This window comes from Brassica napus, chromosome A8 (assembly GCF_020379485.1).
Source record: "Brassica napus cultivar Da-Ae chromosome A8, Da-Ae, whole genome shotgun sequence".
Lineage (NCBI taxonomy): Eukaryota > Viridiplantae > Streptophyta > Magnoliopsida > Brassicales > Brassicaceae > Brassica > Brassica napus.
This window is the reverse complement of record NC_063441.1, coordinates 23021772-23036157: the sequence shown is the minus strand read 5'-3', so window position 1 is coordinate 23036157 and position 14386 is coordinate 23021772. Positions and strand designations below refer to the sequence as shown.

General features: G+C 39.5%; 3 protein-coding genes and 1 non-coding gene across 4 annotated transcripts; 3 read left to right on the top strand and 1 right to left on the bottom strand.

Annotated features, from left to right (window-relative positions):
• Positions 1–613: 613 nt before the first annotated feature.
• TRNAQ-CUG lies at positions 614–685 on the top strand. The gene has a single exon. It is a non-coding gene; the product is annotated as a tRNA-Gln (tRNA).
• LOC125577218 (probable protein phosphatase 2C 1) lies at positions 648–9125 on the bottom strand. Its single transcript, XM_048738375.1, has 7 exons — positions 8955–9125; positions 7602–8057; positions 7197–7526; positions 7007–7124; positions 6691–6914; positions 6247–6608; positions 648–964 (listed from the first exon to the last, which is right to left on the bottom strand). Exons 2-7 carry the CDS (start codon positions 7833–7835, stop codon positions 892–894), a joined length of 1341 nt encoding a protein of 446 aa, XP_048594332.1. The 5' UTR covers positions 7836–8057; positions 8955–9125; the 3' UTR covers positions 648–891.
• Positions 9126–9614: 489 nt separating this feature from the next.
• On the top strand, positions 9615–10558 carry LOC106401987 (photosystem II repair protein PSB27-H1, chloroplastic-like). Its single transcript, XM_013842616.3, has one exon. It carries the CDS (start codon positions 9908–9910, stop codon positions 10427–10429), a length of 522 nt encoding a protein of 173 aa, XP_013698070.3. The 5' UTR covers positions 9615–9907; the 3' UTR covers positions 10430–10558.
• Positions 10559–10774: 216 nt separating this feature from the next.
• Positions 10775–12593, top strand: LOC106401986. The gene is made up of 5 exons (XM_013842615.3): positions 10775–11084; positions 11177–11397; positions 11583–11757; positions 11844–12021; positions 12101–12593. The coding sequence occupies exons 1-5, from the start codon at positions 10992–10994 to the stop codon at positions 12346–12348; spliced, it is 915 nt and encodes a 304-aa protein (XP_013698069.2). The 5' UTR covers positions 10775–10991; the 3' UTR covers positions 12349–12593.
• Positions 12594–14386: the final 1793 nt, after the last annotated feature.

The window sequence follows — 14386 nt, the reverse complement described above, 5'->3', positions numbered from 1 at the left end:
GAGAGAGAGAGAGGAAACAAAACTAATGGCATATGTGCGCGCCAGAGAGATCCAAGGCATTTTAACGGCTTCTCGCTTCGTTTTGTAACCAGTTTGTTTTTCCTGGCCCGGTTTACTAATTTTTCTTCGGTTTTGTAACTTGTAATGCATGAACACGTGTACTTTTAACGACTAGTGAGTTAACTAACCGTATAAACCAACTTGAAAGGTTTGAATCCGAACTTTGAGGTTAGTGGCTAGGATGTCACATGTCACAACTTTGCATGTAACAGCTTGACAGATCATTCTATTGTTAGTTTTATCACTACATTATCTCAACTATTCAATAGAGCTTATAGCCTTATATACTATATTAAAAGGGCGACAACCAAAAAAAAACTAATTATTAAATCCACTATTATAATGTTTAGTCTGAAACGTGTTTACATGTATTAATATCTTCACACGCTGCATCAATAATCACACCCATTGGTTAACTAACCGTATAATTCTACCATTTTTACTTAGACAATTATGTCTTGTTTTTACACAGACCTGTGCGGCAGTGACACTCGTCATATTGTACTCGAACATTATATTTTGTTAAAATAACATAAAGCAAGAGATATCAAATGGTCCCATGGTCTAGCGGTTAGGACATTGGACTCTGAATCCAGTAACCCGAGTTCAAGTCTCGGTGGGACCTTTTTTATTCTCATCGCAACAACATTTTTTCCCAGTTGTGATTTTTCACAGTTTCGAGGCAAGAGACAAAGACCTAAGTAAGACATTTACAGTTTATGAAATGATGAGCCCATTGAATCTCCCAATGCTCGAGAATAGATGCAACCATTAAGGACCAAAATCAATTCTTGAAAACAATAAAAAAAGGTAATGTTTCAAGTCTTTGGTTTAGTCTCCAGAGAATCTCGGAAGCTGAACAAGTGAGTTCACTCTAGTAACGCCTTCTAGTCCCGACCAGTGTGATAGAGTTTAGCTATGAGAATCGTAATCTAAACTCAATCCGCAATGTATAGATCCAATTCAGTTACAAAAGATCAAGAATCACTTATAGATTTGAATCTGAGTAACCGCTGGCCTCACCCAGACGATACACTCCTCAAGTCGTGAGACTCAACTCAAATCTACAAGCTACCCCCTTTCTTAGCCAACAAGCTGGCTTTATACATTTTCAAATACAAAACAATAGAAAGACTCTAATTCAAAACAAGTATCTCCTTCTTTATTTGAATTAACTTCCGCCACGTCAGACTCCAACGGCTTCCTTCTCTCCCGTCTTCCTCACGTAAACTCTGTCAAGCCTATCAATACCCCCTCCTTTAACACTCAGCTTGCCCTCAAGCTGATAAGAAGGAAACTGAGCTCGAAACTCCTTAACACCCACCCACGTAGCGGCCGTGGCAGGAAGACCAACCCACTGAACCAATACTTCTAAATGACCCGAAGGCGTGTAACGGCTCTCAAGAATAAGCTCTGGTTCCACCATAATCTCCTCATCCATCGATACAGCTGGAGGCAATGGTAACACAATGTGATGCTTCCCAATTACTGCTTTCAGTTGCGAAACATGGAAGACTGGATGAATCTTAGAGGAAGCTGGTAACTGCAGTCGATATGCGGCCTTACCAATCCTCTCCTCCACACGGTAAGGTCCAAAGTACTTTGCAGAAAGCTTCTGGCATACGCGTCGTGCGACTGACTGTTGCCTATAAGGACGGAGCTTCAAATAGACCATCGTCCCTTCTTCAAACTCCACATCCCGACGGTGCTTATCAGCGTTATTCTTCATCAATTGTTGAGCGTGGACTAAGTGTTTCTTCACCTCCAATAACATAGTATCACGCTCAATCAACTGAGTCGCCAAATCAACATTGTCTGTAGAACCTTGTTCATAACGCAGCAAGGCTGGAGGATCACGTCCATAAACCACACGAAATGGAGTCATCTGCAATGAAGTATGATATGATGTGTTGTACCAAAGCTCAGCCCACCCCAAATACTTCGACCAGGTACGTGGATGACTTGAGGCAAAGCAACGCAAATACGTCTCTAAACAGCGATTCAGGACCTCTGTTTGACCATCCGTCTGCGGGTGAAATGACGTACTGAACTTGAGCTTTGTGTCAGCTAAACGAAACAATTCTTTCCAGAAATGACTAAGAAACACCTTGTCACGATCTGAAACGATTGATTTCGGAAAACCGTGGAGCCTCACTACCTCTCCAATAAAACGCTTGGCAACGTCAGAAGCTTGAAATGGATGTTTCAACGTCAAGAAGTGGCCATACTTGCTCAAGCGATCCACGATAACGAAGATGACATTGCTACCATTAGACATAGGTAAGCCTTCTATGAAGTCCATAGAAATATCTTCCCAGATCAAGTTCGGAATAGGTAGTGGTTGTAGAAGACCCGCAGGTGACAGAGTCGAATATTTGTGGGTTTGACATATCTGACAAGCCGACACATATTGCTGCACAGAACGAAACAACCCTTCCCAATGAAACCAAAGCTGGATACGTTTAACTGTTTTGAGAACCCCGGAGTGACCACCAGCTAAACCATCATGACACTCTTGCAGGATCAACGGAATGAAACGTGACGAAGAAGGAATGACCAGTCTGCCCTTATACCAAAGTCTATCTTCACATACTGTAAGACCCGCCTTAACTGTACTGCCTGACTTAATCTGTTTAATTGTTTCCTGAATCGTTGTATCAGCGTCTATCTCCTGATATAACTCTGTAATCTGCAACGCCGTAGGTGCAGACAAAGCAAATAACTGTGTAAAAGACGTTGTCTCTCCCGTGTGATCAATCCTTGATAGTCCATCAGCCGCAGCGTTCTGAATCCCTGGTTTAAAAATAATGTCGAACTCATAACCCAACAGCTTCACTAACCACTTCTGATATTCCATACTGACTTCTCGTTGTTCCAGCAAGTACTTCAAACTTCTCTGATCCGTATGAACAACAAATCTCCGTCCCAACAAGTAGTGTTTCCACTTGCGTATAGCTAACACCACCGCCATAAGCTCCCTCTCGTAAATTGGTTTTAACTGTTCCCTCGCTGTCAGACCATGACTGAAGTAGGCTATAGGTCTCTTATTCTGCATCAACACGGCTCCGATCCCAAACCCGGAAGCATCTGTCTCAACCACGAACTTCTGAGTAAAATCCGGAAGTGCCAATACTGGAGCATCCACCATAGTTGCCTTCAGTTTGTCAAATATCTCTTGTTTCTCTCCTGACCATGCAAACTGATCCTTCTTGAGCAACTCTGTTAACGGTCTGGCTAATACTCCATAGTTCTTTATAAAATTGCGATAATAGCCTGTGAGTCCTAAGAAGCCACGTAATTGTTTGATGTTCTTTGGAGTAGGCCAAAGTCGCATTGCCTCTGTTTTAGCCGCGTCTGTAGCTACACCTTTTTCAGAAATCACATGACCGAGATACTCTACACTGTTCTGACCGAAGACACATTTTTTCTTGTTTGCATACAACGAATGCTGCGCCAAAATGTTTAACGCTGTCTGCAAGTGCTGAACATGGTCACTGATGCTGTTACTATAGACCAATATGTCATCAAAAAACACCAAAATAAATTTGTTCAGATATGGTCGAAATATCTCATTCATCAAAGCTTGAAACGTTGCTGGCGCATTTGTCAATCCAAACGGCATAACCAGAAATTCATAGTGACCATCATGTGTTCTGAATGCCGTCTTCTCCACGTCATTGTGCTGCATTCTTATCTGATGGTATCCCGAGGTTAGATCAAGCTTTGAAAACACCACTGCTCCGTGTAGTTGATTCAGAAGCTGATCAATCATGGGAATTGGAAATTTATCCGCAACTGTAACTTGATTGAGAGCCCTGTAATCCACACAGAAACGCCACGATTTGTCCTTCTTCTTAACCAATAAAACCGGGCTCGAGTAAGGACTGCGACTAGCTCGAATGATCCCTTTCTTTAACATGTCTTGAACTAGTGTAGTCATTGCTTCCTGGTGAGCTTGTGGATAACGATAAGGTCGTACACTCACCGGAGAGGTACCTGGTTTCAATAGAATTTGATGTTCAATGCCACGCACCGGTGGAAGACCGTCTGGCATACAAAACACCTTTGAGAATTTGTCTACTACACAAGAAATTTCAACAGGAGTTGTCTCACAAGAGGCCGCGCTAGCGTAGTGAGTGTATAACCAATGATCAACACCCTGCCGTGAATCATCATCTACTGGCAAGAGTGATTGAAAAGCATTGGTGGGAAGGTGAAGGTCACTTTCTCCTCGTAGTGTGACTCTCTCCTTTCCCCACACGAAACTCCATTCTTGTAATTCCCAATCAATTTCACATTTTCCCAAAGTTCTAAGCCATTGAACCCCAAGCACCAAATCCACTCCACTCAGCTCTAGTGATATACAATTCAAGATAAAGTCCAAGCCTTGCATATGGAGGTGAACGTCGTTGCACACGCCCAATCCATGAACCATAATGCCCGTTCCCAAAAGGACTTGGAGACGAGAGTTAGTTGTTGTCTGTAAATGAGCTTTCTTCGCAAGATTTGGAGAAATGAAGTTATGAGTAGCTCCACTATCAATCAGGATCACCATCGATGTATTGCCTATACGCCCTCTGACTTTCATTGTCGTAGGCGAGTTCATGCCTAAGAAAGAGTACAGAGAAAGTTGCATCATTTGTGGTTCTGCTGAGTCTTTCATGTCACTCGTTATTTCTTCCTGTTCCCCCAAAATCTCCACTTCCAACCCATCTATCACAGTGAAAACCTGAAGTTCTGGACTCCCACAGAGATGACCTTTGAACCACTTCGCTTTACACTTGAAACATAATTTCAAACGTTTGCACTCAGCTAGTTCTTGAGGTGTAAGATGGACTCTTGGTCTGTCTCCCTCAGATGTACTTGGCTTTCCTGCTTCAAGCAATTTTGTTTTATCCACTGGCTGAGATACGCCCTTCTGATATGGCTTAGCTCCTGAATTGTTGCCACGAGAGTAACGATTCTCAGTCTTCGACTTATCAGCTAACATCTGACAAAACATGCTTGATTCCATCTTTACTACTGCAGCAATATGATTCCTCAAACCTTTTGGCTCTTTCATCTTTATAACTTCCTTCATCTCTGGCTTCAATCCTGTGTAAAACCGACTGATTAAGTTTGCTTCGTCAATCCCCTTAACCACATTTATCAGCTCCTCAAACTCACTGACGTAAGCCTGTACTGAATCCGTTTGCTTCAAAGCTGATAATCTGTTCCTCGGTTCATCGTCCTTTGATTCAGCAAAGCGATCCAACATCCTCTGCTTGAACTGTAGCCAACTACTGAAAGGTTCTTCCTCATTTTCCCACGTATACCAATTCCCAACCACACCAGTAAGACTCAAAGCAACCAATTCCAATTTCTGATGTTCTTCATAACGAGCCGCCCTGAAATATCTCTCAACTCTCGCAATCCAACCATAAGGCATTGAGCCATCAAACACAGGCAAATCAATCTTCTTCAATAAGCTTTCTCTACTCGCAAAAGAATGTTGAGTTCGCCGATAACCTAACTCGTCTGTTCCAGGTTCGTTTCGGGGAGAATCGGAATATACCTGACTGTTAGACGGAGCCGCTGATGCCACCGACTTCCCTTTGTCTCCGATAACGTGAGTTTCCAATCTGTTCAAGATGCGAACCATCGATGATAGCTCCTTCTCAACGGAACCGATCCTCTGATTCATCTCTTCATTCGACTCCGTTAGACGCTTCCAACCACCGTGGATTACCTCCACCTTATCCTGTAACTCCGCCACCGTATGATCGACGATGTCGATCCGATCGTTCGCTTCCTCGATGATCGTCATCGCGTGAATCGCCGAGCTCACCGCGCCAATTGATAGAGTTTAGCTATGAGAATCGTAATCTAAACTCAATCCGCAATGTATAGATCCAATTCAGTTACAAAAGATCAAGAATCACTTATAGATTTGAATCTGAGTAACCGCTGGCCTCACCCAGACGATACACTCCTCAAGTCGTGAGACTCAACTCAAATCTACAAGCTACCCCCTTTCTTAGCCAACAAGCTGGCTTTATACATTTTCAAATACAAAACAATAGAAAGACTCTAATTCAAAACAAGTATCTCCTTCTTTATTTGAATTAACTTCCGCCACGTCAGACTCCAACGGCTTCCTTCTCTCCCGTCTTCCTCACGTAAACTCTGTCAAGCCTATCACAGTGTTGTTCTCCTTCTGTCGCTTTCTCCTTCTCTGCATCATCAGTCTCTGCATTCTCATTACCGCAACTGTTGCTCTCTACTGATGATGACCTGACCGTGGCGTTTCTCTGAAGACACGGTTCTGTTCTCTGGCTTTCATCGGATTCTACTGAAGAGGATCTTTGTTCTTCGTAATATGACGACTCTGAGTCCATCTTCCCGTCAAGAAACAAACACACAACTGCACAATCATCCATTTTCGAAGTCGGGTACTTTAGTTTCCATTCGCGTGAAGCCGAATCCACCACTAGCCTAGCTGCTGATGCTCTGCTTGAAGCTGACACCACGACTTCAACCACTTCTTCGTTGCTTAGCACATCCCATACCTATTCAATACAAAGCTTGCAAGCATCAGAAAAAAAAAAACAATTCATCTAGAAATTATCAAAAAAAGTTTCAGGGCTTTACTCCATCTGATGCCAAGACAATGAACTGATCTCTATCAGTAAGAAGACGGTGAGAGAAGTCGGGTATTGATATCACACCGTAGTCCTTCACACAGAAATCCCCAAACGCCCTAGCCATGGCTAGTCCAGGAGCATTATCAAATGGTAGCCACACTCGTGGCACTTCTGGCTCGTCTTCAAGCGCAAACACACGACCTTTACACTGCTTGATCCTCTCTGCTTCCCCTATCAGTAACAGCATTATTAAAATATCAGACAAAGATATAAGTAGAGATGGAAGTAAACATTGCAAAATGTTGTTAAGGCATTATTTATACTTGGTAAGTCAGGCTTCAAATCAACTGTTAGCTGAACTGCAACCATAGAATCATTGCTGTCTTTGGATCCAAGTATCGCCCGAGAGTCCCCTATGTTTCCCAAGAACAGATGTGACCCCTGAAGCAATCAAACCAATACTTAAGAATGGAACACAACCGAAACAAAGAGATGTTTTGTTGTCAAGCTTACCTGCTTAATGATTGTAACAGCAGTGCTGCCGCTGCAGAAGCACTCCACATTAGGATGAGATCGCAGTTCCTTATCCATAGCACTGAATGATTTCAAGAAAGCTTCTTCCCACAGTAGCTTCAGTTTATCCTCCTCACTAGCTTCTTTCTTCTCATCAGCTTCTTGGCTATCTGATTTGCTTGCAGATCCGTTTTGCTTCGACTGAATCGAGTGCATGAAAGACAGTAGCCTTACAGGCAATGATTCTCTCACTTTACGAGAAACAAGGTGACCATTAGGACCGTGCCCATCAAAAACACCGCAGAATGTCATATCTTTCGACATAAAATCCTACAAAACACACACACCAAATCCGGCTTACTAAGGGACACACAAAACATCGTTGAGGAAGAAGAAGGAACTCACTTCCCAGACGATCATGGAGTCCTGATTAACTCCCTTGCGTCCCTGTTGAGTGAAAACGCAAGAACTCTTGCTCTTTCCGCTGCTGGTGATCCGATTGGGAATAGAGACCAAGTCATGAAGTGAAACGATGCGGCCGGAGAGCGTTCTCCTCCCCATTTTGCTCCCACAGCATCCCATCCCGAGACGCGGACGATAGACAGGCTCTTCATTGCTCTTAGACACACAACCTCCCATTGGTCAATGGCAGCACACGATGTGAATCTGATCGCAGAGAGGTTGTAAAAGAAAAGACGAAAAGACTCCTCCTTATGTACCAAAACCAGATCCCTGATGTAAATGCTGTACCAGCACCTTTGGTCAAACCAAAGAGCTTTCACACAGGAATAAAATACACTCGGTGTGCAAAACCTTTTCTTCGAATCTTGGTCAATGATGATGCATATGATGGACCGTGAGCTGAAAAAATGGTAGGAAAATGATTTAGAGAATAGTTTATAGCAAAGTTCCAAAAGAGAAAAGAAGAAAACCAAAGCATGTGATCTTTGCAATACAATAGTACTGTATATTACAATAACAGTCTGTCCTAATTGTTTGTCATTGGACCAGCCTTAAGACTCTTTTACTGTTCCAGTTCACTAACCCTTGATAATAAGTTAAGACATAAAAAATAAGGCATACAAATCAAGAACATAGAGTTTTCCAAAATGTGTTATGAATCCAGATGAACAAAGAGTTCATGAAACGAGTTTCAATGCAAGTGTTTTGACCCCAAACCAAACAAAAAAAAGGCAAGAGAAAGAGAGAGAGGGAACAATATTTCAAGAATCATGGGGGGTTTAAGTGATTTTGACCAGATTTATTCACAAATGTTTGTAAAGAAGATTCACTTAACCATCTACTTACCACATTGATCATTTCTCAAAAAAAATACTCCCTTGAATCATACATTTCTCAGTGAGAAACAAACCCCAAAAGCCTAATCTGAGTAGTGTGAACTAACTGATGACGCCAAAAAGGGATTATCTTTAGATAAGCTTTACATATAAATATCATAAACTCTGAAAAAAAACCCAAATTCTTGTAACATTTCGTTAATTTGGACGTGTAAGTTGAGATTCTAATGAAGGAAAGCCCTTTAAAAGTGAAAAAAGGTGGGATTTTTAAGAAGTGGATCAACGAGATTCACTTTTTCAGGAATCCGATTTTAGATAAAATGGGATCTCAAAAAGTTTCTATTCATCGATAACTCATAAACATATTCAGAACAGATTCTAAGAAACTCGAACCCAAATGAGACCACACACAGACAGACTATACGAGAGATTGGTCAAATCAGAGCAAAAAAGGACGAACCTTTGGTTGGGGCTAGTTCTTGTGGAGACAATTATGATTCAGAGAGACAGTGACTATAACTGAAGAGAAGATAGAGTTTTGTGATTGATGTAGTAGTTGTAGTCGTCGGAGATGAGAGATCTTATATTAATTGAAGAAGAAAGCGAATAAAGTAGATATAACTGAGAAATGATCAAACCAAAGCTTCGCATGCTAATTATAGAAATTGTTGATTTAACTTTCTAAATTTCACTCATTCACACATTAATAACATTCCATATTTAACAAAACATAATAAGATACAAGTTGTAGCATAAATGTTCACGGAGGCCACCTTAACCTTTTCCTTTATTTTCCCTTTTCACACCTGGTCAACTTAATACACTCCTCATTTTAAAAAGGATCTCTTACATCTTGGATACAATTCTTGCCATCTTTTTCCACTAAACTAAAGTTTTAAAAGAGAGTAAAAGGTTCATCATCCCATTCCCGTCTCATGTGCATGGCAGCAATAGTCAAATTATCGAATGCCACGTGATTTGTGGCTCAGTTTACTTTAAACTAATGCTAGATCCTCCAAGGACATTATGAAAAACTAACCAAAGTATAAACGAATTAACTATTAAAATGAATGGGCTTTAGATATCCAATGTAAACTTATTGGCTTTCAGTAAACTTTCAATTTATCTAATTTAAACGTTTGGGCCTATATGTTAACAAACGAAGCCCAAACGTCAAAAAGACAAAACCTTGACATGGCAGTGGGACCTAGAGAAGCATCACATCAGAGAGACTCCCACTCCATTGTTGGACTCAGATCTTCCATGTCTCATGCTCAAAAACCTCACAATCTGGATAAGAAGAGAAGATAAGGGACACGCGTCAAATCTCCAACACCCCCTAAAACATTTTCTGAGTTACTAAACACACACAAAACTCTTCTTCACTGTCTCTCTTTTACATCTTTCCCGACAATGGCTTCAGCTTCACCGACCGCTACTCTTCTCAAACCCAATCCCCCTCCTCCGCATAAACCGACTATCATCACCGCCTCCGTATCTCCTCCACGTCGCCACACCCTCCCCCGCCGCGATTTCATCTCATTAACCGCCGCCGCTTCAACGCTTATTATAACGCAATCAATCCAGTTTATAGCTCCGTCGCCAGCTTCTGCCGCCGAAGACGAAGAGTACGTGAAAGACACGTCGGCGGTGATCTCGAAAGTGCGGACGACGCTCTCGATGGAGAGGACGGATCCGAACGTGGCGGACACGGTGGCGGAGCTGAGAGAGGCGTCGAACTCGTGGGTGGCGAAGTACAGGAAAGAGAAAGCGCTGCTGGGGAAAGCGTCGTTCAGGGATATGTACGCGGCGTTGAACGCAGTGTCGGGGCATTACGTGAGCTTCGGACCGACGGCTCCGATACCGGCGAAGAGGAAGGCGAGGATTCTCGAAGAGATGGAGACTGCTGAGAAAGCTCTCTCTAGAGGAAGATAAATTCACTATTTCTTACCTAAAAATGTCAATCGAATTAATAATATATGAGCAGAGAAACTTGAATGTAATTTTTTGATAATTACATTACTTAAATTATCATTCATAATGAAGGATTACATATTTTTTCTCTCTTCCGGTTTACCGAGAGAAACTTTTGACTTTCCCGAAAAATCTCTCTCCTTCGTTCGTTCATTCATTCAACCAAAGTTCAGAAAATTTCTACCTGTCCCTCATTTTATGCCCTTTACCTTTTCACCTTCTCCGTGTAAGTAACTTTTTGTTCCTTCTCAATAGAAGAGATCTCGACGCGTGGCTTCAAAATTTTCACAGAAACAATATTCGATATTGCTTACACATTGTAGCCTCCTCGATTGTGATCGTTCTTCTTCAGACATTTCTTTTAAGAGAATCGAATTTTCTCTTCCATCACTTTTTGTGTTATTGCTTGTTCCCTAAAATTCAGTCTTCATAACGTCAAAGCTCAGAATACTCTCTCTTCCTTGCTTGCCATTGAAGAACGAAACTCATCTCTCCTTCTTTCTCAATTTCCTGTCTGAGGATCATGGTGAATGGTAAAGGGTCAATGAAAAAATCGAACCTTGATCGATTCCTTCATTGCACAACACCATTAGTGCCACCCCAATCTCTCCCCAAGGTTTGTTTTTGAGCTTCTCGAAAAAACGTTTCAGTTTGTCAATGTAAATCACGTGATCATTTTCATTTGATTTGTTAAATGGGGGATCGCAGGGGGAGATAAGAAGCCTAAATGGATTGTGGCATCCGTGGGAGAGAGAAAAGGTGGAGTTTTTCAGGTTGAGTGATCTGTGGGATTGCTACGATGAATGGAGCGCTTACGGAGCTAGTGTTCCTATTCATCTCTCCAACGGTGAATCTCTGGTGCAATACTACGTTCCTTATCTCTCTGCCATCCAGATTTTCACCTCTCATTCTTCTTTGATCCGGTTAAGGTTCGATTCCTAATTTTAAATTATTCTATTCCGCTTTCTGTTGATCATTGTATAAGGCTGGAAGAGTGAATAGGTTGTGGTTTCTCGTTAAGCATATAGTATGAGTTTTAGAAGAATAATTGTTATCATTGTTACTCAGAAGAAAGAATCTTTTTGATTGAACTTGGCGTTGGTTGTTTAATTAGGGAAGAGTCTGAAGATGGGGAAAGCGATGGTAGGTATCCCTTTAGTGATTCAAGTAGCGATGAGAGTGTCTCTGTGGAAGGACTTGAGAACAACCTTAATGGTCGTTTGGGTTACCTTTATCTCCAATACTTTGAGTTATCATCTCCTTATACCAGAGTTCCTCTCATGGATAAGGTTTATAATCCTTGCTTATCCTTTCTCTTTCTTCCCATATGATGGATGAGGTAGATTTGAAACTTTGAAACATGATATGATTCCAGATCAATGAGTTAGCTCAAAGATATCCTGGACTGATGTCGTTGAGAAGCGTAGATCTTTCTCCAGCGAGCTGGATGTCTGTTGCGTGGTACCCTATTTATCATATACCAATGGGAAGAACCATTAAAGACTTGTCTACTTGTTTCCTCACTTACCACACCCTTTCTTCTTCTTTCCAAGGTCTTCTGCACATTCTCTCTCTACTAAACCTTTGACTCGCTGAAATCACACTGGTGTTTAATGCCTTGTAATACTACAGATATGGATCCGGAAGAGAACGGTGGTGACAAAGAGAGGATGCGAAAGGAAGGAGAAGACATAACTCTATCCCCATTTGGGATGGCAACTCACAAGATGCAGGGCAATGTCTGGCTTTCTCATGACCAAGATGTCCAAGAGAGGTTGGTTTCGCTTTATAGCGTTGCGGATTCTTGGCTAAAACAGCTTAGGGTTCAACATCATGACTTCAACTACTTCTGCACTATGTCTATGACTTATCGTGCCTAACATCCCATTCCATGTTTGTTTGTTTCCTTATCATAAAGTCTCATCCTTGCTTTGTTTTCTTCAAACGCAAGTCTTAGCAACGTTTTGGGTTAGAATAGCGTTACTACTAACCTTTGAGAAATATATGTCGTATATAGAGTTTGTTGCCTTGTTGAAACATACTTACTAAGTTGTTTCTTGTAAGTTTTTATAACACAGTCACTAGACAGACAAGAATATAACATTTTCGTAAGTGTTAACACATATATTTCGAGAAAATTTTAGAAAATATAACAATATTGTTTTAATGTATAATTGTCTCTTCTACTAATATATGGTGATGCTCAAAGAGGTTTGAAACCTTTGTTGTGTCCATTTCTCTAAAAAATATCGATTTTATAAAGGTTAGTTCACTAATTTAGAGAGTATATGAAATTTTACTAGATTAATTTATAAAAAAAGTGAACGATGCTCATGTTTCATGTAAGAGAGTTTAGCATACATTAATACAAATTTAGATTGTGGTTTGAAAATTTAAAACAACACTAAATATTATAGGGTTCATTATATAAAACATTTATCAAAATTCAATATTTATGTAGAGGTTAACACATAGATTTTAAGAAAATTTTCAAAAAATATGATAATATTGTTTTAATGCATAGTTGCATCATACACTAACACATAATGATGTTGAAAGAGGTTTAGAGCCTATGTTGTCTCCGTTTTTGAAGAAAATAATGATTTTATAATGGTTAGTCTACTAATTTAGAGAGTATATGAAATTTTGCTAAATTAATTTATAAAAAAATGAGCGATGTTCATGTACCTTGTAAGAGAGTTTAGCATACATTAATACAAATGTAGAATGTGGTTAGAAATTTTAAAACAACAATAAAAATTATATGGTTCAGTATATAAGGCATTTACCAAAATTCAATATTTTTGTAGAGGTTAACACATAGATTTTGAGAAAATTTCAAAAAACATGACAATATTGTTTTAATGCATAGTTGCATCCTACACTATTATATGATGATGTTTAAAGAGGTTTAAAGCCTTTGTTGTCTCCGTTTTTGAAGAAAATAGCGATTTTGTAGTGGTTAATCCACTGATTTAGTTAGTATTATGAAATTTTACTAATTAATTGATAAAAAAAAATTAGAATGATTCTCATATACCATAAAAGAAAGTTTTACATTAATTCAAATTTATAATGTCTTTACAAAATTTAGAACAACAATAAAAATAATAAGTTTCAGTATATAGAACGTTTAGCGTAAAACTCAATATTTTCGTAGGGGTTAACACATAGATTTGAGAAAAATTCAGAAAATATAACAATATTGCTTTAATGCATAGTTGCCTCCAGTCATAATATATGGTGATGGTCAAAGAGGTTTGAAACCTTTGTTATCTCTATTTCTCTAGAGAATAACGGTTTTATAATGGTTAGTCCACTAATTTAGGGAGTATATGAAATTTTACTAAAATTATTTATTAAAAATATTGAACGATGCTCATGTACCATGAAAAAAAGTTTAGCATATATTAATACAAATGTAGAATGTAGTTAGAAATTTTGAAACAACACTAAAGATTATGGGCTTCAGTATATAAAACATTTACCAAAATTTAATATTTTTGTAGGGGTTAACACATATATTTTGAGAAAATTTCAAAAAATATAACAATATTGCTTTAATGCATAGTTGCATCTTTTTCTAACATGTGATGATGTTGAAAGAGGTTTGAAGCCTCTTTTGTCTCCATTTTCAAGAAAATAGCGATTTTATAGTGGTTATTCTACCGATTTAGGGGATATTATGAAGTTTTACTAAATTAATTGATAAAAAAATTATAATGATTCTCATATACCATAAAAGAGAGTTTAACATACATTAATACAAATGTAGAATGTGGTTAGAAATTTTAAAATAACACTAAAAAATTAAGCTTCAGTTTAAAGAGTATTTAATGTAAAACTCAATATTTTCTTAGGTTAACACATAGATTTTGAGAAAAAATAAAAAAAATATAATAATATTGATTTAATGCA